At 51.5% G+C, this 24295-nt stretch overlaps 2 protein-coding genes across 2 annotated transcripts; both read left to right on the top strand.

The window, feature by feature from the left end:
- The first annotated feature begins 105 nt into the window (after positions 1-105).
- BLM (Bloom syndrome RecQ like helicase) lies at positions 106-16200 on the top strand. The gene is made up of 21 exons (NM_001007087.2): positions 106-336; positions 422-933; positions 2516-2705; positions 3104-3225; positions 3422-3554; positions 3972-4717; positions 5596-5772; positions 5946-6064; positions 6486-6599; positions 7355-7453; positions 7538-7686; positions 8438-8544; positions 9267-9427; positions 9905-10100; positions 10479-10669; positions 10795-10942; positions 11301-11500; positions 12653-12845; positions 13256-13378; positions 14505-14712; positions 15907-16200. The coding sequence occupies exons 1-21, from the start codon at positions 239-241 to the stop codon at positions 16061-16063; spliced, it is 4143 nt and encodes a 1380-aa protein (NP_001007088.3). The 5' UTR covers positions 106-238; the 3' UTR covers positions 16064-16200.
- A 1189-nt stretch (positions 16201-17389) lies between these two features.
- Positions 17390-23777, top strand: WDR76 (WD repeat domain 76). The gene is made up of 13 exons (XM_015292199.4): positions 17390-17499; positions 17588-17860; positions 17954-18046; positions 18461-18516; positions 19200-19314; positions 19686-19781; positions 19874-19917; positions 19991-20144; positions 20501-20653; positions 21575-21789; positions 22017-22169; positions 22832-22885; positions 23376-23777. Exons 1-13 carry the CDS (start codon positions 17422-17424, stop codon positions 23629-23631), a joined length of 1740 nt encoding a protein of 579 aa, XP_015147685.2. The 5' UTR covers positions 17390-17421; the 3' UTR covers positions 23632-23777.
- The last annotated feature ends 518 nt before the right edge of the window (positions 23778-24295 follow it).

Here is a 24295-nt window from a genome sequence, read left to right as displayed (position 1 = left end):
AGCTGAACTAAGGCCGAGCGCTGCTATGGGAGGCGCCATCTTGTGGCGGCACAGCACCGCTCGCAGGGGACGCCCTCCCCGCGGAAGCGGAAGCGCAGTGTCATCACTTCCGCCTCAGCTCTTCCTCCCAATGGCGGCGCGGGCGGTGTTTTGGCGCCGAATGCGAAGTGGGCGCGGGGGAAGCGGCGAGCGGGGCCGGTGAGCGCGGAGCGGAGCAGAGCAGAGCGGCCCGGCCGTCATGGCGGCGGTACCGCAGAACAACCTCCGGGAGCAGCTGCGGCTGCATTCGGCCCGCGGCGCCCTCAGCAAAGTGCTGCCTGCGCGCAGCCGGCCTGCGTGAGTACCGCCGGGGCGGGGGTGGGAGCGGAGCCCGCGAGAGGCCGAGCCCCGCGAAGCTGACGCCCGGCTGCGTCTCTTGCAGGGCCTTCACCTTCCGCAGGACGCACAGCCCGGCCGCCGGGCCCGCGGCGCTGCGCGATAAGGACGTGAACACTTCGCTGGGCTCGGGAGGCGTCGCCAGGCCCAAGGATCTTCGTGTGGGGCCGCCCGGGGCCCGTCCGGCGCTGCCCGGGCCCGCGGGGAGCTCTGGGCCCACCGCCGGGGCACCGCCCGGCTCAGTGTCCGTGTCCTTGCCCTCGTCGGGCCCCGCTGCCTACACGGGCGATGAGTGGGACGACATGGATGACTTCGACCTGTCGGGCTTCGAGAAGAAGTTCTCCAGGCCGGCCGTGCTGTCCCCGAAGGGCCCGAGGACTCCTCAGGGGCGCGGTCTGCGTGTCAGTAAGGCTCGGGCTGATGTGGGGCCCCAGGAGCACGGGGCCGAGGTGAGCTGCTCGCAGGGCTCCTCACAGGGCTCCCTCATCTGTCTGGGCGATGCTGGAGCCCCCGCTGCTGCTGTGCTTTCAGACAATGGGATGGAAGAGGCTCGCGCAGGTGAGGGTGTGTGCAGGAGTACTGGAATACTTGCTTGTTGAGAAATTGTAGGCTCATACAATCTTTAAAGTTGGAAAAGACTTCTCATCATCAAGTCCAATCCCAGCTCATGCCCGCTAACCGTGTGGTTACCCAACCTGAATGCAGCTCTCAAGGTGCATCCTCACCAGAGCTGAGTGCAGGGGGGGATGTCCTCCTGCTGGCTGCACTATTGCTGATACAAGCCAGGATGCCACTGGCCCTTTTGTCCCCTGGGCACACTGCTGGCTCACGTTCATCAGTTGTTGGCTAACACCCCCAGATCCTTTTCCTCAGCACAGCTTTCCAGCCACTCTGCCCAAGCCTGTAGAGGTACATGGGGTTGTTGTGACCGAAGTTCAGGAGCTGGCACTTGGTCTTGTGGAACCTCATTCCATTGGCCTCAGCCTATTGCTCCAGCCTAACCAGATCCCTGAGTGTAGAATCTGCCTAGCGCTTTCTGTGCTCAGAGGGAGCTTCTTGCTGGTGTCTGACAGCACTCTTAGGTATGTGGGTTTCGTTTCAGTAACCGTGATTTGAGAAAGTGCAGTGTTGTCTATAACAGAGCTTTGCCTGCAGCTGGTAGTGTGGCACTGTTGGAGGTGCAGGACTTTCCACGTGGCATTCCAGAGATGATCAATAATATTCAGAGATATTACAGGGAAAAAAACAAAAAAACAACACAACCAAACTGTTCTGTTATTGATACAAATGAGATCTAAAATCAGTTTATACCTAAAGCTAATAGTGAGAAATACTAAACCAGGAGAACAGATCTACGTCACTTCTTTCAAAGTGAACAGAAATAAACCACAGCCTGACCTCAGTTAAGACCATGAAGTTCGTGGCTGTTGGTCAGTGTGTGTTTTTGGTGGTTCTATGTTCCATTTGGTTTCTCTATTTTAAGTGCCCCACTTGTTATGTTTCAAAGCTTCTGATCTTTATTTGTGAAATTAATATAGTTATGCAGCTGAATAATGACCACTGTTTTCCGATGCTATCACTCCTTACACTGAATGGGAAAAGGAATTGTGGACTGTTTTCCTTTTTAAGACCACCTTGTTTCCTTTTGCCCTCTGTGTGAAATAAAGTGTAATGTGAATTGAATGCATGAAGATGAATGGCTTCACTTAAAAGATTCACCTCACAAGATACTACACCTGTGAGTTTACCTTCCAATTCTGATGTAGGGGCAATGCTGTATGAGGAGTCCTTACTTCTGTAACTACACTGTTTTTATCTAGTATACAATATAGCCATAGTTTTCCATAGGTTTTTTTTTAAGGGAAATATACCTGCTACATTTGAAGAAGCTTTTTCTTTCTCCTTTGCTGAGGAAGCTGCAAGAGTTTTGCACCATGAAGAGTTTGTGGGTTTTTTGTTTGTTTTTAATGGGGAAGAAAAGAGGAACAGAAAGTATTTGTTTATCAAAAGTCAGCAACTGTATTAAACTATTGTTTTGAAATCTGACAAGTTGTTTTTTTCCTCTATTCAGTTGTGTTTTTATTTATACCAGAATGAGTTTTGAATGTTACTCAGCAATATTAATGCACTTCTCTTTCAGCTACGAACGGCGGAAGTGGTGAAAGCCAGAAGCTGAGTAATGGTGAGAAAAGCAGCCAGCTGGAACTGGGTGATGTTGGCAATGAGCTGCTGGCAGACATTGAGCTCGAGGAGGATGATTACCTGGATGTAGTTCCACCCTCTCCAGAGGAAGAGCTGCCTTCCTTCTCACCGTCTGTAAGAAACGTTAGGTAAAACAGCTCACTGGTAGAACTGTCTGAAAGGATGGTTAAAAAAGGTGACTTCAAAAACTAGCAGAAAAGATGTGAACATATTGCTCGTTAACAAGTTGCTATTAGAGTTGGCTTTGATGGCTTGTGGCTTGGCCAGTTAGCAGCCAGCAGCTGCTTCTGGAGTCTTGTGAAATACCTTAAACGTTGGTCATAAGAAATGTGGCTTTTGCTTCAGAGAAAATCGGTGCACAGAGTGGGAACAAACTCTGTTTGGCTACTTAGACATTAGGCAGGTTTTGAGAAGCTTATCTTTTGTGTGCATCTTTAATGCTCTCATGCCTGAAGATAGCTTTTCTTACATGTGTCTGTTGATCAAGTGCATTTCTGTATTTGAATTGCTTTTATTTTATTATTAGTAATATTTTCAAAGAATCTCCTACTGATGGAAGATCAGCAGTTCATGGCACGGAATCTGAGCCTGAGCTGATGGCACCAAAGCAGCCTGCTGCTGAGCAGGACTCGAGTGCAGAGCATGCAGGTACCTGAACTGATTTAAATGTTATGCATTATGTCGTGGGGATGGTTTCAGCTTCTCCTTCTTCTTCAGTGTTTTCCACAGTTTAAGACTTCTGTATTGCAGTGTATTCTGTCTTTTGAGAAACTGAGATCATTTTGTCACTGTATTCCAACAAGAATTAACGTTACTCTATGCTGAAATGTGCTCCATCTTCCAGATAAAGGCTTGCATTTGGAGCAGCAACTCTACAGTGTCATGGAAGATATTTGTAAGCTGGTGGATGCCATTCCACTTCATGAGCTCACGTCTATCTCATGTGCAAAAGAGCTACTTCAACAGAGAGAGCTCCGGTACGGCTTAATAAGTATTATTATTTTCCTATTGCCATGTTCTGCATGAAGCAGTATCAGGCCTGTAGGTGTCTCCATTACACTATGAAGATGATGTGGAGCGACGTGTGGATCAGTTCTTCACTGTTAAGAATCCCTTTGTTTTAATGTCTGCACTGAAGGTGCAATAATTTTGTAGTTATTGTTCAACTGAGTTCTGGTGTTAGTCTCTTTTCCCCAAATTTGTTTGAAATATTTTTAAAGATAGTATCATAGAATATTCAAATTGGATGAAAAATACAGTGGAACCACCACACATTAATATTTTGGATAGGAAGAGAGGTGAAAACAATTCCTGCACGCTGTGGAAGGTGGTAATTCATTACTTGTCACTTAACTATTTGTTTTCCTTCTTTCTTCTCTTGCTGCCTCTTCCAGGAGAAAATTGTTAGCTGATTCTGGTGCTTTGAACACAAATAGTGTGAATGGTCCTAGAAATTGGAAGGCATGTGTGCAGCAAGACCCTTCCTCACGTCCTGGCACACCCCTGTGTTCCGGCCCTGGTCGGGGTGTCAGTTCTGTTGGCAGCACGCCGAAATCCACAAACCTTCCATCTGTGCTTTCCAGGACTGTTAATTCAAGCAGTTTTTCTACTATAAGAAATCAAACGCTTGATAAGTTGGACACTTCTTATTCTTCGAAGGAAACTGACCAGGAGGTCATCTGCCTAGAACCTGCAGCACTTCCTTCTCCCACGGTGAATGGCAAAGGCAGCACCTCTCTCAGCCGTCCCTCGGAGGCATCATTCAATGGCAGCTGGTGTGAAAAACCCACGGGGAGAGACAGTGGGAACTGGCGTGTGCCTGAGAGGCCCACTGCAAGCACTGCTCTGAAAGCCCAGCACACAGCCCCTGCTGGTGCTCCTGCATCGGGCTGCTGGGATGTGAACGATACAGACTTCGATGTGGACCACTTTGATATTGACGATTTTGATGAGGGCTGGGAGGAGGCTGTGGCACCTGAAGCAGCACCTGAAGCACCACCTGCGCCCCAGTGGCAGCCGCTGAGGGAGGGCTCTGTCTCTCTGCGCTGCAGGCTGCTCGCTGCGGCCGCTGGCTCTGCTCCGGGCCCACATCCCACTGCTCCAAAGTCAGGCTGTGGGATCTCAGTGAAGAGCAGCTCAGGTGAATTGTGCTAATTCAGATTATTGTCTTCCCCTTTTTCGTTTGTTTGTATTTCTTTTTAAGTCTAAGCCCAGGTGACTTACCTGCAGGTGACACCAATGCCTGTTGCCTGCATGGAAATTTCTTTTGATTTCTCTTTGCAAAAACATTGTTGTAGAGTCTTTCTCTTTTCTTTTTTCCCCCCTCCTCGGAGTGGTGGCAGACTGGAATACTCATTTGCCATGCAGGTTGCAGGCTGCTGGGGAGACAGAGCTTCTAAAATTGGAAACTGGAATGCTTCTGTGTTCTAATTAAATGATGACTCTGCAGTTGTTAATTCAAAGCCATGCAATAGTTTTAGCTGCTTATACAAAATATTCAAATTTGGGCACTTGTTGAAGCAAACCTAACCCCTCAGGTGCTCGGATGTAGGTCAATATTACTGATTCTTGCAAGAATGGAGTGGTGAAAGCGGAGAAGTATTAAATGATGCAGGCTTTTGCCCTGCTGCTTGTGTACGTGAGGAGTTGTTTTTGAAGATATGACCACAGTGAGAGGTGCTGTGGCTGCAGGCTCCCTGGCTGGGCAGGCACTTCTCTGCTGCTGCTGCAGCTAGCTTGTAACTAGTGCTAGTCACAGACAGGGAGACTACGAACAGGTTTTCTGTGGCAGAGATGAAGTTTGGCAGTGTAAAACAGTTACCATTCTGGTGGTGGTTTTAAATTCAAGTCGCATTCGTTTTCATCTATTTATTCGTGTACAGCAACTCATGGTACGAGTTGTAAAGGTTTCAAAGGTTGAAGTGGTAGCTAAGCAATCTGTTGCACCAACATTTTGTGTTATAGGAGATGTAGTGCAACTTGGAATTGCAACTTAACTACGTTTTCTTTGTCTGCTAGAGCCACTGGTCCATAACCCTGCACACGAACGTTTCAGGGGGATGAAATTTTCCCATTCTGAAGAAATGTTGAAAATATTTCACAGGAAGTTTGGTTTGCACTCTTTCCGGACAAATCAGCTGGAGGCCATCAATGCTGCTCTTCTGGGAGAAGACTGTTTCATCCTAATGCCCACTGGTATGGATCTGCAAACACCGTGCAGCTGCAGGCTTCAGCAATCTGGTGCCACAGTTTGTTTCTGAGAGTGCTATAAACTGACAATAAGATCTCCCCACTTCTGTTCCTTCTCTGCCCTGCCCCCCTTTCTTCCCCTTATCTGGTACTTGTTGCATTCTGTTTCACTCTTACAGGTGGTGGTAAAAGTCTGTGCTACCAGTTACCAGCGTGTGTCTCTGCTGGGGTCACTGTTGTCATTTCTCCCCTGAGGTCACTGATAATAGACCAAGTTCAGAAGCTGAAAACTTTAGACGTAAGTTCAGACGGCTTTATTTCATTCAGTCGCAGTGCAGATCAGCACACCAGAAATCTGGAATGTTATGAATCTCGTGTGTCTCAGTTAGAAACTACAAGAATTCGTTGGCTGGCAGCTGTAAAAAGTTGTCTAGGAAGATGTGCATTAGGTGAACTAGAGTACATTGGCAGTCTGAGCACTCAGTTAACTGATGCTCATGTGTTTGTGGTCGGAGATGTGTTCAAGAACAGTGGGGATTCAAATGCTATCTGTAATGACGTTGTCAGTGCTTTCTTGTGGAGTGTTTGCTGAGGACAGTGAATATACATCCAGTTATAAAAACATCCTAAATATACATCCTAAAAAGGTAGGACTAACATTTGGAGATATTTCTGTTTTCACGTGTGCTAAACTGAATATTCATATTTACTTTTTACAGATTGCTGCAACGTATCTGACAGGTGATATAACAGATGCTGATGCTTCAAAAACATATATGCAGCTGTCAAAAAAAGATCCTATAATAAAGCTTCTGTATGTTACCCCTGAGAAGGTTTGTACTTGATTGAACTGTAAAGTCATGGAGGCAGTAAGAGGGGGATTGCTATAAAGAGTTAAAGGGCAAACTCTGAACTTAGAGGGGGCTTCTAGTAACAAACAAACAAAACAAACACAAGGGCGAAACAAATTAGGTAATTTGATGAGAGTTTGTATGGAGGCAGCTGATTTTGTTAATTAACCAAGAATGCAACCCAAGTGTGATATCTGCCGTATTTAAATCCTTAAAGAAAAACACCATGTACATCTTCTTCCATGCATAATCCCATGAGTTAGTGGCTAATTGCTGTCAGGTAGCTACTAGAATCTTGAGTGCTGCAGGGTAAAAACATGGAACTGCCAAGGTAGGAGGTGGCTGTCAGAAGACCATCTTGTGGTTAGTTATGTCTCGCCTTTAGAAATGAGGTTGTGCCAGAATAGCATTGTAAGAGGGGACAATTTAATGTGCTGGATGTTTTTTTCCTCCAGCTTTTCCTTCCTTGCCTTTTATGACAGAAGTCTTTTTAAACTTAATCAGGTTGTAGGACCTCTGTGCAGCTGATCCTAGAACCTTATGCCAATCCTGCATCAGCTTCTGCACTGTCAGTTGGCATAAAGGTGATTGCCACTGGTGATCCTCTTGGTGCCTTCAGGCTTTGCCTGTGCAATCAGGGTGAACTCTGCTGCAGAGCTGTTGCTTCCGCAGCCTTTGGTTGGGTGACACTTTGCTTTGTTTCTTGTCTTTCTGATGCCTCTGGTGGCTGCTCACAGGTTTGTGCAAGCAACCGACTGCTGTCAGCCCTGGAAAATCTCTACGACCGGAAACTGCTCGCGCGTTTTGTCATTGACGAGGCTCACTGTGTTAGCCAGGTAAAGACTTGGGTCTGGTTTTCAGGACGGCAGAGAGCTTAGCAGGACCATCTTAGATATGTTCAACTTCTGTTTTTTAACTAGTGGGGCCATGACTTCCGAAAAGACTACAAACGGCTGAATATGCTCCGCAAGAAGTTCCACTCTGTTCCTATGATGGCTCTCACTGCCACTGCTAACCCCAGAGTGCAGAAGGATATTCAGAATCAGCTGGAGATGCTAAAACCACAAGTGTAAGTTGTCCAGTAATTTCCCAGGACAGTCTGAGGTGCAGAGCATCTGAATGGAAAGCCTGGGAAAGCACGGAAAGCATTAGAGTCCCGTCCAGAACACTGAGTGGTTGTATGTGGTTAAATGACAGTGTCTGCATTGAATTTAATGCAACTTAAATACGGAATATTACCAATAGAAAACTTGCCAAATTCACTTGATTAAGGAAACTTCAGAAGGAAACGACATCACTGACAAAATACACAGGTTACATTTTTGAGTGCTTTTTGTGAGAATGCTGGAGAACTCCAAGAGCTGAAAGTGCTTTGTAGTTAAAGCTGGCTCTAAGATAGGTAATGAGGAGCCCTCCAGTCTAAATCACGTTGCAGCCTTTTTGTTGTATGTGATGGAAGAATAAAGCATTGTATCAGTGACTTTTTTGTTAATCTCAGAGATCTATTTTGCAATTTTGGTTGGTCAGACACGGATACAAGTATCCAGAAGGAAAATGAAGGCCCTGCAAGTTACTGTGTGAGCGTTGGTTAGATTTAGAGGTGTTTCTTTTGATACAGACTTCCACAATCAGGAATTTTAGACTCAAAGTGTGGGTGATATGAATCTCAGTGAGCACATGGAGCAATGATTCCTATGCAGATGACACAGAATTTGTGTGGCAGTTGCTTCAATTTGGGACATTCCAGTCAGTGCCTACTTTGTTGAAAGGAGTTCTGCACCCATAAAACCGATGAGCACTGATAACATGTTTTGTTTTAGGTTTACAATGAGCTTCAACAGGCATAACTTGAAATATGATGTACTGCCCAAGAAGCCAAAGAAGGTGGCAATGGATTGCTTGGAGTGGATTAAAAAATACCATCCACGTGAGTACTGAGCACTACAGCATGCTGAGTGCCTTTTTAGCAACTACATTGTAGGGCAGGAAGAGCCTTTAAGGTGTTAGGAAAACGATGCTTGCCTTTTTCAAGCTACTTATACATTCACAGGAAGAACAAATAGGAGACAGAATTGTATTGTTGATACCGTGGATCAGATTTACAGTTAGGAGTTCCAGTTAAAATGAAAAAGGAAATCATGGAAGTGCTCTGTGTCATCTAATATCTATACAGTTTTAATTGTTTAATTCTGTTTGTTGACTTATCTGTGGTTCCCCTTAATTATACCATCAGTAAGTCTTGTCTCTCTAGGCTCTTTTTTGGAGTCCTGCAGCTCCTGCTGCTGGAAGTTGACTGCAGCATGCTCCCCTTGTAATTTCTCTTGTGCTGTAGCCTGGTGTGTTTCTGACTAGCTCTCCATGTATGTCCCTCTTTAATAGTGTATTTTAAATCTGAAGATGGCACAGTATTGAGCAGGAAGTATTTTCCTGATTCCCTGGGCATGCACATACACCCCTGTAATCCAGCAATTGGATGAGGAGAAACTAACAAAATCATCAGATAGTAATGAAATTACTTGTCTTTATTAAGTAGCTGCATGTGTAGGGAAGGGCTGGTAAGTAATGCAGTGTTTGCCTGGCAGTTAAGACTATTAAAGCTTTATTCCTTTTCACTTGCTTTATTCTAGCACCTCTTCTTTGTGTTCACAGATGACTCTGGGATAATTTATTGCCTTTCCCGTCATGAATGTGACACGACAGCAGCCATTCTGCAGAAGGAAGGCCTTGCTGCCCTTGCCTATCATGCTGGCCTCACTGACTCCAACAGAGATCTTGTACAGAAGAAGTGGGTTAATCAAGAAGGGTGCCAGGTAACAGAATTGCAACTGGGGAGGAGGAAAAAAAAAAATGGAATTTAGAGCAGTTTTATCACTTTTGGCCCAGTAAGAGAAAAGAGAGTTGTGTAACCATAGTGCCAAATCAGCTGCAGGCGATATCAGTCAGAACAGATCTGCCAAACGTTAGCCTTCTTTTCATTTTCATTACAAATCAAAGGCTGCAGCTCTGCACCAAGGTGTGGTGCTCTGGGAGGAAGGAGCTGAGCTGTGTGAGGCTGCGGGAGCAGCTCGAGGTGTGCTTGCTGAATTGCATTTTAAGACTCTCCAATCTGCAGTTTTCCTTCTGTCTCCTGAAAGAAAGGGAGATATGTACTATTTTGTCCCCATCTTGCAGAATTCCAGTCGATATTGTACATTCTGTGTAGTTTCATAAGCCTGACAACGTGTCTATTTTGAGTGCAGCATGAATGCTTTTCATAGCTAAATAACAAAGTGTTATTTCCTTTGCAGGTTATATGTGCAACGATTGCCTTTGGAATGGGAATAGATAAACCTGACGTACGCTATGTTATCCATGCTTCCCTTCCAAAATCTATAGAAGGCTACTATCAGGAGTCGGGCAGGGCTGGGCGGGATGGTGAAATGTCTCACTGCCTGCTCTTCTACAGCTACAGCGACGTCACCAGGCTCAGGAGGCTCATACTGAGTAAGCAACCTCTTGTGTTTGTACCTTATCTGGGACAGCAGCAAAGAAACCCCTGACTGGTTTCTGTCTCGGTTAGGCTGAGTTGTTTTCTCACTTAGGAGTGCCACATATAGTATGAAATGAGTCTTCATTTCACTATTTACCTGAATAACTTTCTGTAATGGAAGTTCTTAGTCAGAACCATTTTTCTTTTTACATGTCCACCTTTTCATATTTATTGTTACAGATTTTTCTCTCTTTTGATCTTTAAGATGTGGGAGGTAAAATCTGTACTAAACTACCTGGTCTTTTTTAAGCAAGAAAGAACATTGTTTCATCCGATAACGTATAAAAAGAGGTGTAGATAAAACAAACACGTCTGATCTGATTTCATTTCAGTGGAGAAGGATGGAAACAGTCACACGAGACAGACCCACTTCAACAACCTGTACAGCATGGTGCATTACTGCGAGAACGTCGTTGACTGCCGGAGAATTCAGCTTCTGGCCTACTTTGGGGAGACTGATTTTAATCCTAACTTTTGTAAAGATCACCCAGAAGTTATTTGTGATAACTGCAGTAGAAAGAAGGTAAAAATCATAGTTTTAAGTGTTAATTACACTGGAAAAAGCTCAATCACGACAAACAAGGCTGGCAGTAACAACTTGCATTGGAATAGAACCACATCAGGTTGTTTCTTAATCTCTTTTGCTAGGATTACAAATCAAGAAATGTAACAGATGAAGTGAAAAGCATCATAAGATTTGTACAGCAACACTGTGGGCAAATGGGAGGAATAAATGGAAATAGAAACACAGGCTCTGGAAGATACACACTGAATATGATGGTAGACATTTTCTTGGGTAAGTACTGTTTTTCCAGAAACAACACCAAAGTAGACTTGGTGCAGAAATCTTAAGTGTCATTAGGTTTTGTAATAGCAGCAGTGGTTTAAGACAAGATATATTTGGCAAAATTATTCTTCCCAGGGATCTCTAGGTGGTTAGATGATGGAAAATAAATGAGATGAGAGCTTTAATCTATTGCAGGTTGCTATAGTGATAACGTTAATCTGCTGCTGATGCTCGGACTTTCTGGTACTTGCGTGCTGTGTGTGCGTGCAGGCAGACTATGGGAAACCCTTGGGAGTCTTCAGTGTGTTTGTAAACACGTGTGCAGGCGTTCTGCGTGCCGGCTAACCCTGTGACTGCTGTTGTGCAGGAGCAAAGAGCGCGAAGATTCAGTCCGGAATATTTGGGAAGGGCGCTGCCTACTCACGGCACAACGTTGAAAGGCTGTTCAGAAAGCTGGTCTTGGACAAGATCCTGGATGAAGACCTGTACATCACAGCTAATGACCAAGCTGTGGCCTACGTAGTTCTAGGAGAAAAAGCGCAGGCGGTGCTAAATGGGTTGCTGCAGGTATTTAAGAATTAGATTTCTTGTTCTTGATCATGTTGTTTTGAGCATCGTGCTGCAGGTTTTGTGCAGCGTATACCCTGGGATCATTCTAACGTAGTTTGTGTAGCAACAAAGGTGTAGAAACTGCAGCAGATGTGGGGAACGGAATCCAACAGTCACAACTTCTAGTCCAGGATTGTAATAGTAACGTCATGAAGCAGAAGATGAGTTTGAGAGGACTGGAGAGGATTAAATGCTTTTATTCTTCCTCCTTCCACTTGATTCTGGGGGAGCCGGGGGGTGGATCTTATCACTGTCTATAAATACCTGAAGGGAGGTGCAAGGAGGACAGAGCCAGGCTGTTTTCAGCAGTGCCCAGTGCCAGGACAAGAGGCAGTGGCACAAACTGGAACACAGGAGGTTCTGTCTAAGCCTTGGGAAGCGCTTCCTTGCTGTGCACTGGCAGAGGCTGCCCAGGGAGGTGCTGCAGTCTCCTCCTTGGAGACCTTCAGAAGCTGTCTAGGTGTTTGTCTGAGCAGCCTGCTCTGTGTGTCCCTTCTGGAGTGGGGCATGGGCCAGGTGGGCCCAGAGGACCCTGCCAGCCTCAGCCAGTTGTGACTCTGTGATTACAATCGATACAGAAAGAGCTAGCTAAGGGGAAAAGAGAGAGAGAGAAAGGAACAGCACTGCTTCCTCCTGCATTTTCTGCTCTATTTTTTCCAACCATTGGTGCGCTCTGGAAGAAAATGCTCTTTTGCAAGAAGGTCATGGAACCAGTCCCAGGACTGCTCGGGGCAGTGCCTCCTGTTAGTGCTGTGTTGGCATAAGAGAAGAGCCCTCAGCGACAAACCTTGTGCCCTCTGTTTAAAGCTCGCTGTGTGCTGGGAGTGCAGGACTTTTTCCTGTGCTGTGTGTATGCTTCGTTCTTTGTAGAAGAAGCTTATGAGTGGTTGAGAATGGCTGTCCTATCATCTGAACTGTAAAAAAAGAGCAGATTGTTTAAAAGGCATTTTAAACTGGGTAAACAGCTTTCTTTTGGTCCATCAGAAAATCATTCTGGTTTCCTTTGTTGTTCTTTTATGTCATTAATCTGTACTGTAATGACTGCTCTGCAGTGACCCACCCCTTCACCCCCCCCCCCCATTGGAATTTACTTATGCTTTATTTTAACAGGTGGAATTTCATGAAACTGAAAATGCCAGTGCTATTAGAAAGCAAAGGGCTTCTGTGACAAAAATGTCCCAGCGGGAAGAGATGGTCAAAAAGTGCCTTGGGGAACTTACAGACACCTGCAAAACTCTCGGGAAAATCTTTGATGTCCATTACTTCAATATTTTCAGTACTTCAACTCTAAAGAAAATAGCAGGTAATGCCAGCTCCCTGTTGGTCAGAACCCCCTGCAGGCAGTGGTCTGCATGTGTGGCTGTGCCCTTGGCTGGCAGCACATCCATGGTTGTAAAATTGAGAGAGAGGGGGTTTGACTGTTCACAGCTGAGTGTGTCCCTTGGGAGCAGCACCTGTTGCAGAGGTTCCCCACAGCTGTGCTTATGTATCACGGCCATCCAGGTGATTGTGCTGCAGGGCAAATTTTGAAGCATTTTCAGAGAAAGCTTTTGGACGAGTTTCTGTACTAATCAGCTGGAAGTAAATCTACCAGAGAAAAAAATGCCGTATTTCCTAAGCAAAACCAGAACCAATTTCCTCCAGCATATTCCGCTGCGGTCTCTCTTAAAACATTATGTTGGTAGGTCTGATTGGTGCCTCGTTCCATTGCAGAAACCTTGTCTTCTGATGCGGAGGTTTTGCTGCAGATTGATGGTGTCACAGAAGATAAACTGGAGAAATATGGTGCAGAAATCATTAAAGTGATGGATAAGTACTCTGAATGGACAACACCAGGTACTCTTTGCACCTAAGTGTGCATTTTCCTATTTAATCCTCTTCTTTCCTTACCTGTAAGAAGTTCCACTCAAAGGTCACCTTGTTTTAAACTCAATTTGCTATTTCTTGGAGTTCAGTAACTACAGAAGGGAGCAATTGCACCTTTTCAGAGCGTACAAAGATCTCTGCTGTCTTTTCACCAGTTAAATTCAGCACAGATCTGAAAGACTGGAAAGCAAAGAGTAAGCGTACTGCTCTGCACCTCTCCTGCTGGTTGCTGGGGTTTGTGTGATATACTTAGTGACACTGGGACTCCAGGACCTTGAGGTTAAGGATCTTTGCACCTCCATGTATTTTTCCACCTGAATTTACTGTGTGTGGGGTAGCATTGCAGCCTGGCCATCAGTAACTACTGCCTCTTATTTCTCATAATAACTGAGGTCATGCACTTGCTACCTTTCACTTAGATGTGAAGAATTTCAAAACTAGGCTGAAAAAAGACAGGTGGTGTTTTACCATCAGGTTCTACAGCTCTTCACCTGAAACACAACGAGCAGCTCAGGGGAGCACTGAGCCGTGTAGTTCTGGCATCTTCATGTGAGCACAGCAGGTAGCCTGTGTTGGAATTAGGGTAGCAGCCATCAGATCTGACATTGGGGCCATCAATAAAAGCGTGTGTACAAACCTGACTTAAGTACTGCATTCTGCTGCCTGTGGAAAGAGTCATGTTCTTACTGTTACGACAGACTGAGAAGGAGCTCTCTGCTGTCTGAGCCTGTCAGCATCTCCTGGCGTTGTTCTTAAAAACCAGTGCTGTATTTGACTGTAGTATTTATAGTATATTCCATGATTCTTTCCAGTGCGAAGGCAGAAAGCCCAGTGCTACCATAATGGTTGAGACAAGAAGCCAAGCTAGTGAAAATAGGGGTGATCTCTTTTATTCAGATCATGGTGAGCTGAACCCAAACTGCCTTCTGGCTGTTTTTGCTTTAAACCAGCCCAAGAAAGAAATGCCTCTCGGTGAGCAGGAGGAACGTGCCGTGAGGTTTGAAATGCAGGGACAGGGGTTGGTAGGATTAACACGCCCTGGCTGGCCCAGGCAGGCTTTCCATTTCATTAGCTGTGATTCATTGACTGTCTGCAGAAGATGCTGCCTGCCAGAGTGTGGACACGGCCCTGGGGAGCGCTGGCACGCCTGGGAGTGAGGAGGAAGCAGAAGACGACGTTGTGACCTCGAGCTATTTTGGTGGCAATGCAAACCAAAGAAGGAAGAGGAAAAGGCTGCCAAACTCCGGAGAATCCAAGAGGAAAAAGACAAGCAGTGGTGGCAGCCAGCAGTTTTATTCCAAAGGGTATGTTGGCTGTGGTCAGCTGGAGCTTTTTGTCCAGGGTAACATGGTGATGATCCCAGAACTGCACTGTTAGTGTAGTATGTTTTCTTAGTAATTGTATGGGTTTATGTGCAGGTTAGTTCATCCAGTGCTGAGCCTTAGAGCTCATCAAACATCATTTCTGGGCTTTTCAGTACAGTGTACCACCATAAGTAAGCCATGATTTCATGACTCACCTTTCCACTGCTGGAAATCACCATGTGCAGGGCAAATTAGAGGTACATTCTCAGTGCTTTCATACTAATCACTTGTTCACTTGTAATTAGATTACACGATTGCACTGTAATCAAACCTCAGCTTTGTTTTTTCTTAATTGGCTTGACCACGTTCTCCTCTGTAGGCATGTAGTTTTCATTCTTTATCCTGCTGATCTGCTCGTGAAGCATAACTATAGCACTGCTGCTGTTATTGCTCTTAAATGTATGCAAATTCAAACTGCTCATATAGCTTATGGGTGCAGGAAGCGTAGCTGGTGACTTAGTGGGGTCTACATGAAAAATACCTGCTTGATTTTGCACCTGCTCCATCACCTGGCATGGAGGAGCTCAGAAGGATAGCACTGAGCTGTACTGCTGTGTTCTCCAAAACACGTTGTAAGAGCCCTACTTGGAGAGTCACACCTGACTAAAGCACGCTGGGTTTTGTTAATTACCAAGTTTTTATCACTTTAATGTCACTCTTATGGCAGAGATGGCACAATGCACCTTAGGTAGAACTGGGTGCTTACTGCCACTGCTGCTCTTGTTGTGGGATGCCCCCCTCTGTGCTGGCTGCCCCCCTCTGGAGGGGGTCCAGGTTTTTGTGCATCTGTTTATTTGTGGGAAAGAGCAGTTCCAGCTCAGCATTATTCTCACCCTCTCCACCTTCCCATCTCCTAAAACGTTAGTTGTTACATGCTGTTGACCCTGAAATGTCACTTAATGTTGATACTCTAATTGGATTAATGGGAGTCAGGTTGCTCGGTGTCCCTGGTTCAGGCTGCTGCTCGCCCCTGGGCAGATGTCACAGCAGCAGCAGCTACACTTCATTTGCATTGCAGAAGTACAGTCATCCGAAGAATCCTATTTAGTGTGCAACAGTATGAACACAGCGCGGGTGTGGAAGGAAGCCCGGTGCTTGCTGTGTAACGCTCTGCTCTCTCTCCAACCGTGGCAGGGCCAGGTACCGGCGGGCACGAAGGGCGCCCGGCTCCAGGGCTGCAGCTCCTGCACAAAGCTCGGCACTGCGTGGCGCCGGGGCACGGCTGGGCATCATGGCACCACCCAAACCCAGCAGCAGGCACTTCCTGCAGCCGTCCTACGCCGTGCTGTAGGGAGGGACGCAACGTGCTGTGCGCCGCGAGGACGTCGTCCTGGGTTAGTAGTGGTTATTTTGTTTGATGAGCCTCCTTAGCTTTGTACATTTGTCAAATCCTAAACTTCACGTTAAATAAATATTTTTTTAAACTCGTGAGTTTATTCAGGCCTTATTTCTCCTGTAAGTGCTGCACAGTGAGACCCATCCCATGGCCTGCACTAACACTGCCTCGGGGCACGCCTGGACTCACAAATCAGCAGCAGTTCCTGGAGCTGTGAATCCCAAGGATGTGAACACCTCTGTTCTTCTCCCCGCTGGTTGTGTAAGTGCTTCAGAGCTCTGTGAATTTACATAGAAGCACAGAATGGCCTGGGTTGGGAAGGACCACAGTGACCGTCAGTTCCAACCCCCTGCTATGTGCGGGGTCACCAACCAGCAGCCCAGGCTGCCCAGAGCCACATCCAGCCTGGCCTCAAATGCCTGCAGGGATGGGGCACCCACAGCCTCCTTGGGCAACCTGTTCAGTGCGTCACCACCCTCTTGGGCTGTTAAACTGATGTATAAAATACGATTTAGCAGTTCCAAGTTTCGGTTTTTCTCCCCAGTCCTGGGGCTGGAGCAGCTGCTGTGCACCCCGTGCTGCTGCCGGCGCACTCCCCAGTTACGCTGTTAGCTGCTGCCTTGCTGTGGGCCTCGGGGCCGGCCCTGCCGCCTTGCGGCCTTCAGGAACGCAGGGCTTTCTCCACGTGCAGGTGCAGTGCTGGAGGAGCCGGCAGGCGCAGCTGCTCTGCTCGCTGCCTGGGTGGAGCGAGCGGCCCCCTCAGCTGCCGCTGAGCAATGAGCAATGATCGTGGAAGCGCTCTGATGGACGGTGTGCGACCCGAGGCACGTTTCGGCACTGACCGCCTCCTGAAGCGGCGCGGGTGACCGGATGGGAGCTGAGGGCCGCGGGGCGAGGTGGGGGCCTCGCGTTGTGCCGGGAGGGCCGGGCTGCAGAGCGGGGAGTTGGGGGTGGCGGTGTGGGTGGGGTCCCCGCGGCCGGGCGGTGCGGCGGCGATCTCGGCGGCCTCTCCAGCCGTCCCGGCCCGCGCCGCGCCGCAGCTGCAGAGTGTGATTACAGCGCGGCTCCGCGCCACGTGCAGCGCGGCTCTGACGGGGGCAGCTGCGGGCGCAGCTCCGCGCTCGGAACGGGGCTCGGACCGCACGAGGCGCCGCTCGGCACGGCGGGACGGCTCCGTTCCGGCAGCCCCGGGCGGCGCGCACCGAACCCCGCGCTGCGCTCCGCTCCGCCCCGCCGTGCGGAAGGCGCCGTGGGAGGGGCGGAGCCGCTGCGGGACGCGGGAAGTGTCCGCTCCGCCCCGCGCCGGGAGCGCCATGGAGATGGCGGCGGAGAGCGGGACGGGAGCGGCGGAGCGCCGGGAGTTGTCGCCGCGCTCCCAGCAGCAGCTGCAGGTCGGGGCCGGGAGGTGGGGGCGGCTCGGCTCGGTTCGGTTCGGTTCGGTTCCCCGCTCACCACTGCCTCTCCCCGTTCTCCCCTCAGGAGCGCACCCCGCCGCCCCCCGCCGCGCCCCCCCCGGCCCCGCAGGCGGCCCCGCGCCGCTCCCCGCAGCTCCGCGTGCTGCTGACGCCGCTCCCCGCGCCGGGCCGGCGGCTGCCCCAGAAGCGGCTGTTGGGCGCCTACGATGGGGCGGCGGGGGGGGACGGGAAGCGGCGGCGCGCGGAGCCCTCCAGCCCGGAGCGCGCGGACAGCGGGTCGGACGGCGACGGCGACGGCGATAGCGACAGCGACAGCGACGGGACGGAGGCGGGTCAGGTGGGTGCGGACATCGGGACGGGCGGCGAAGGGACCCCCCCGTTCCCCCCGCCGCTTCCCGCGGCGCGGACTGCCGGGCCGTTCTCGCTGTAGGATGGGAGCCCGCAGCTGTCGGCGTACGAGAGGAAACGGCTGAAGAACATCTCCGAGAACGCCAAATTCTTCGCTGCTCTGAAGCTGCACGAGGTCGGTGCGGGTCCCGGCCGTGCGACCGCCCGCTGAGCGCGCCGCGCCTCGGACGGAGCGGCCCCGCACGCCCACCGCCCGCCACGGGGGGGGATGGGACTGCACGCACAGCTGGGGGGGCGGGGAGCCTGCAGGGCGCCGGGGCGCCGGCGTGGATGTCGTGAATGGGTCGGGGCGGGCGGCGGTGCGCGCTGTGCGCTGCGCTCAGTTGGGGGCGTTTGGTGCTCCCGTGGCTTTGCGAGGCAGCGGCTCCCGGACAGCCTGCAGGGTTCGGGGTGGCTGTGGTGCAAGGCAGGGCACAGCCTGGTACGGGAGCCCTCCTTCTGTTATCTGTTACAAATAATTGCCGCTAATTGCAGCCTTTGGGTGTTGTTTTTATGGGTGTGTTTTTAACCTCTGCCTTTCTGTTTTAAGTCAGCCGCACGACTCCACGAAATCGCAGCTAAAGGAACATCTCAGGTCGCCAGGAGGTAAAGCTGCTGTGAGAGCTGTGGCCGCGCCCTATGAGCGCTTCTCTCTGCGTGTCTGTGCTCGGGGTGGGCAGAGCAGCTGTGGAGCTGTCAGCAGCCCGTGGCCCCGCTGGGTCAGTGCGGAGCGGCGCTGCTCGGCTGTGCCGTCCCATGGCGTGCCGGTGCTGCTGTGAGCGCCCCTCTGATCCAACGTCAGTGTGTGCCCTTCATCCTCCTTGGCTGAAGGTGTTTCGGGTGCTTTTGGGTTGCTTTTCGTTCTCCTTCCCTGAGGTATTGGTTTATTATGGCCAAAGGGAGAAGTGCTGAGTGATGTAAGCAGAGGGCAGGGAGAGGTGGGGGGGGGGGGGGGGCAGAGAAATGCACTGCCATAAAGGCAGAGTAATGGGAGCTGTGATGAAAGGAGGGAGAAGATGAGCAGATCAGTGAGCGGAAGGATGAATTATGAATGAGGAGAGATGGGAGGAAAGCGGCGTCAGGATGTAGTACAAGGAAACAAGTGTCACAAACCCGTGTGTGCTGCCACTGCTCTGTTGTTCGCTGCTGTCGCCGAGGGAAGCAGCGATGGCAGCGCGGGGCGGTGCGGGTGGGCCCAGGTGTCCGGGCTGTGGGGCTGTCCCGCAGTGTCTTGCTCAGGAATGGTGCTTACGGAGGAGTTCTGGTACTCAGCAGTGCTGTCATTGCAGGGCGAAGCCCAGGAAGGCCGAGAGCGGCACAGTGCAGCGCAGGTCCATGCGGCTCCAGAGGATACAGCCCCCGGAGGTCCCGCAGGTGGAGGCACCGGCACAGGAGGAGGAATATGTGAGATGGGGACGGGGCTGGGGGGGCTGTGGGGGGACAGCTGTGTGCTGCTGGGGGCGGCTGACCGCGCTCAGCACTGCCGTGCTGCCCGGAGAGCCCTCCAGGTGCTGCGTGGGGCTGTGCTGCTGGCAGAAGGGGAGTGCACACCCCGAGCAGTGCACTGCCTGCATCCCCTCAGAGGTGGTTAATTAATAATGTTTGGAGGCGATTAATAATGTCTGGAAGTGGTTGATGTTCAGAGGGCCATTAATGAGGCAGTGCACCTTGGGGTGCTGCTGAGGGTCCCAGGTGCTGCGGGCTGTGCTTCTCAGCAGTCTGCAGATGCAGGCAGTGGTTGATGTGAGCTGTGACCCAATGTCTCCGTGTCCCAGCCCCAGGTCCCCGCCGGACCGCTCCCCATGGCCGCAGATGGGCAGGAGGAGAAGAGTGAAACAGCACTGCTGGGCACCTGGCTGCAGCTGAGCGAGGTACGGCCGGCTGCCTTTGGTGGCATCTGTGGGTAACGTTGCTCGTGTCCAACGTGGTGTCATTCTGATCTGCATCTCTTTTCAATGCTCAGATGAAGCATAACGACACTGAAAAGCGCACGTGGGACATGAAGAGGTAAGGGGGGGTGGCACAGACCCCGGTGTGGGCTCTGCTCCTCCCTGGGGTGCTGACGTGGCGGTGTGTGCAGGTACCAGGCTGCCCTGAGCAGCATGCTGCTGCGTGAGGATGGCGTCAGGAAGGTGGTCAGCAGCCGTGTGTGCTCCGTGGCCATCCACCCCTCAGAGAGCACCGTGCTGGTGGCGGCTGGTGACAAGAATGGGCACGTCGGGCTCTGGGACGTTGTAAGTGTGCTTCTCTGCCTATCAGCGCCGTGCTGCCGCACTGTGAGATGTAGCGTTGCCATTCCTACTGATGGGCTCAGCTAACGGCAGTGCCCGGGGGCTGTGCTGGCATGGGAGGCTGCGGGGGCGCTCAGCAGTTTGGGTTCCAGGTTTGTGCTGGAGCAGCTTCAGCTGTGTGCTGCCCCGGCTGTTTGAAATGCTCCACGCAGTGCTGTTGGATACTGCTGACCCCTGTGGCCCCTCCCACAGCGCTCCGTGGTCCCGTGGAGCAGCTAGCACTGCAGAGCTGTGGCACTCAGTGGGAAGCACTGCAATGGCTCTTACTGAGCGTCTCTTTATTGGCTTTTGTTGTCCAGAGCTGTACAGCCGAGGGAGGAGCGCACGTCTTCACCCCACACAACTCATCCGTCAACTGCATGCACTTCTCGCCCTCGCAGCCCGCACAGCTGCTGTCCCTCAGCCACGACTCCCTGCGCTGCGGCGACGTCAGCAGGGCGGTGTTCGATGAGGTGGGTGCTGTGCTGTGCTGTGCTGCTCCCATTGCAGCCCAGGTGTTATGTGTGGGTTGTTAACGGGAGGTGAATGTCCCACATGCATGGGGGCACATGAGGTGGCTTTGACTGCTGTCATGGAGGTGGAGGTGCTGCCCAGCCGGTCACACTTTGACTGGGGCAGCTCTACATTGCTGAGGGAAGGAGGCTGGAAACTAAACTGAGTGTGTGCCCCTTCCCAAACCAGCAGTGCTCAAAGGTGGGGAATGAGAGCAGCTCAAAGAGCTAAAGCCAGCACAGAGCATAGAATCATATCATAGAATGGCCTGGGTTGAAAAGGACCACAGTGATCATCAGTTCCAACCCCCTGCCATGTGCAGGGTCGCCAACCAGCAGCCCAGGCTGCCCAGAGCCACATCCAGCCTGGCCTTGGATGCCTGCAGGGATGGGGCATCCACAGCCTCCTTGGGCAACCTGTTCAGTGCCTCACCACCCTCTGGGGGAAAAACTTCCTCCTCATATCCAACCTAAACCTCCCCTGTCTCACTTTAAAACCATTCCCCCTTTAAAGCCTGAGTTAGGTGACTTAGCTCTTCTCAGGCTCCGAAGGGCAAAGTGTTGTGGCTGTCCTTGCTGCAGCAGCTTAGGGGCTTCGTGGTGCTCCGTTTACTTGTAGTCCAACCCGTGTGTGTGGGGCAGCAATCAGAGCAGGGCACGGGGCTGGCAGAGGTGGGGGTGGTTAATTGCATGCTGTGGGACAGGCGCAGCGTTTGAACAGACGGGTCGTGCAACGGATTGCTGAGGCTGCAGCCCTCCAATCGGGTCGCTGTCTGTAGAGCTTTCAATATCCAAAAGGCGCCCGCAGTGTTTGGTGCTGTGAGTGCGTTTGTTGTGTTGGGCTGTATAATTTTACTTTCCTTCGCCCCTTTCGGCGCTCAGATCTGCAGAAGCGAGGACGGGCTCTCCTCCTTTGACTTCCTGGAAGACAGTGCCTGCACGGCCCTCGTGGGGCTCTGGGATGGCACGGTGGCTGTGGTGGACAGGCGGACCCCGGGGACGTCACCAGAGCTCCTTGCAGACATCGGCTTCAAAGTGACGAGGACGGTGGCCGTGCACCCCGTGGACAGGCAGTACTTCCTTGCTGCAGGCTCTGTGTACGTAGCGCGGGGCACACCGCCGTTGTGTGCTGGGGGTGTTCGGTGGGCGCTGCTCTGCTGGCTGCTGTAAGGGGCGCTGTGCGGAGCAGTGCTGTGCTCAGGGTGGTTCTCGGCGTTGCTGGACGGCGCCGGCTCCCGGGGCTCTTAGAAAACCCTTTTTTAGTCCTCCGTAGCATTGGAAATGATGGGGTCTTGTTTTCAATCCCTCGCCTGCTGCATTGCAGCGACGTCCGCGTCTTCGACGTGCGATGGCTGCGGCGCAGCGGGAGCAGCGCTGTGAGCGCTTTGCGAGGGCACACCAAGAGCGTGGCCTCCGCCTACTTCTCACCCGTCAGCGGGCGCCGCGTGGTCACCGTGTGTGCGGACGACAGGCTGAGGTGAGCCGGGGGGGGGGGCTGTGGGGGGTGGGGCTGCAGTGCGCCCATTCGTTTGTTCCCATCTCTGTTGCCCACCGCTGAGAGCACCCTCCGCCTCCATCACCTCTTGAAGTGGCATTTCCTTGTGTAGGTGTCCTTGTTCTGATTTCCGTTTTGTTTTTGTTGTTCTGATATTTTCCTTTTCCTGAGCGCTGTCGATCTGGGAGCAGCTCCGGGCCTTCTCGCTCATTTCTCAGCACGTGCTGCTGAGCCTTTTGCCCCCATACAGCCCCTGTGGGGGGAAGGAGAGCTCAGCAGAGCTGTGTGTGCTCCATGCACACAGAGCCGGTGGGCCCACCCTGGGAGCTGCTGGCCGTGCGCCTCCACCGGGGCTTCCCTTCCTTGTCCCAGGCACCTTCTTGTGCCACAGTGAAATGGGCGAGGTATGGGATAGGGGAACGTGCCATCTGTGCTCTGCTGTCCTCACAACAGCTTCCTGGAAGAGCTGCCCTCAGTTTGTGCTGAGAGGAGATCCCCATTGCAGAGCGTGGTTGGGATCTCAGCGCTCCCAGCTGAGTGCTGCATGCCGTGTGTGCCCATGGCCCTGCATGGAGTGCTCCGCGAGGTGGGGCTGCCTCTTCTACCACGTGTGGTGTCCATCAGCACCCCGTTTTGTTCCGCAGGGTCTATGACACCAGCTCTTTATCAGCCACCGCTGCCCTCCTCAGCACTGTCAGGTACGGCGGGGTGGTGCTGCGTGCTGGGGCTGCTCGGGGTGCTCACAGCCAGGAGGCAGCAGCCTGTGACTGCTGCACTGCCTTCTGTTTGAGTGCGCTCTTTCTCTCTGCATTTCTAACGTGAGGGGGGTTACTGAGCAATGAAGGGTGTGTTTTCTCGCGGTGCTCTGCCAGCTGCCGGGCTTGGCCCCTTCGTGTGGGCACCACGTCAGGGCTGGGTGTGACTGAGGCTGCTTTGAGGTGTGGGAGCACAGGGTCAGGAAGGTTGGAAAAGGCCTCTAAGACCATCAGGTCCAACCGTGACCCATCGATAACCATTTCCATGTGTCCCTGGGGTTCTCTTCTTGATCCATTACATATCTTTGTCCCTTTGCAGCAATTGGAACTGGCAATGTGTAGGGGGCAGCAGGGTGGGTTTTGGCAAATACATGGCGTAGATGGTGGTGCTTTCCTTCAGTTCTGCATCTGCTCCCTCCCCTCTGCTCTGCAGGCACAACAACAACACGGGCCGCTGGCTGACGCGCTTCCGCGCCGTGTGGGACCCCAAGCAGGAGCAGTGCTTTGTGGTGGGCAGCATGGCACGGCCGAGGCAGGTCGAGGTGTTCCAGGACACGGGGGTGCTGCTGCACGCCTTCTGCAGCCCCGAGTGCCTGGGCTCGGTGTGCTCCATCAATGCGTTCCACCCCACCAGGAATGTCCTCGTGGGTGGCAACTCCAGTGGCCGCCTGCACGTCTTCATGGGGTAGGGGGGCGTGGGGGGGCTGTCCTGCAGCACGGAGCTGTGGGGGAGCAAACTGCAGCTGTGCTCTCTTGGGCACAAAGCTTATCTTACAAGTGCTTTGTCTGTGTTTATGGTTAGGCGTTCCTTTCAATAAAAAGATATTAATCTAAAGGTGGCAGCTAGCAGGGTTTATACCACAACAGCTGTATTTTCCCTAATACTTCACTCACTTTTGTATAAAAAAAAAGGAGACAACAGGATGAGGTCAGATGGCCGTTCCCTAAGGGTAAGCTTGCTTAGATAAAGGTTACCAGGGGAAGATGGGGGGCACTGTGCTGCAGCTCCGGGGTTGTTCCCCCCTCGCTCTTGCAGCACCAACAGCTCTGGTGGGGGTTCCTCAGGGGTATAGGGTGAGATCTCCCCCCATCCCTGCTGCAGGCTGGGGCAGGAGGTGCAGCTGGAGTGGTTGTGGCACATCTCTGCAACATCTGGGCACAGCTGGAGGCACAGCTGGCACGTGGGGAGGCAGAGCAAGAGGAACGAATGAGGGGAGGTCTGGGGCACAGCTGGGAGGCAAGTGGCACAGCTGGGGCACACGTGGCACATCTGGGGGCATGTGGGGTACAACCGGAGGCACATCTGTGGCACATCTGGGGGCATGACGATGCACCCTGGGACACATCTGGGCA

This window comes from Gallus gallus, chromosome 10, assembly GCF_016699485.2.
Source record: "Gallus gallus isolate bGalGal1 chromosome 10, bGalGal1.mat.broiler.GRCg7b, whole genome shotgun sequence".
NCBI classification, from domain to species: domain Eukaryota; kingdom Metazoa; phylum Chordata; class Aves; order Galliformes; family Phasianidae; genus Gallus; species Gallus gallus.
This window is presented reverse-complemented; position numbering and strand designations above follow the sequence as displayed.

What these genes read in the sequence shown, in the direction of transcription:
- BLM (NM_001007087.2), top strand. Translation starts at nt 239, where the DNA reads ATGGCGGCGGTACCGCAGAACAACCTCCGGGAGCAGCTGCGGCTGCAT. An exon ending in GCTCAGGAGGCTCATACTGA is followed by an intron (nt 10,101 to 10,478) that starts GTAAGCAACCTC and finishes ATTTCATTTCAG; the next exon opens with TGGAGAAGGATGGAAACAGT. An exon ending in CAGCAGTTTTATTCCAAAGG is followed by an intron (nt 14,713 to 15,906) that starts GTATGTTGGCTG and finishes CAACCGTGGCAG; the next exon opens with GGCCAGGTACCGGCGGGCAC.
- WDR76 (XM_015292199.4), top strand. Translation starts at nt 17,422, where the DNA reads ATGGAGATGGCGGCGGAGAGCGGGACGGGAGCGGCGGAGCGCCGGGAG. An exon ending in CTGCTCTGAAGCTGCACGAG is followed by an intron (nt 18,047 to 18,460) that starts GTCGGTGCGGGT and finishes TTCTGTTTTAAG; the next exon opens with TCAGCCGCACGACTCCACGA. An exon ending in ACGTCGGGCTCTGGGACGTT is followed by an intron (nt 20,145 to 20,500) that starts GTAAGTGTGCTT and finishes TTTGTTGTCCAG; the next exon opens with AGCTGTACAGCCGAGGGAGG.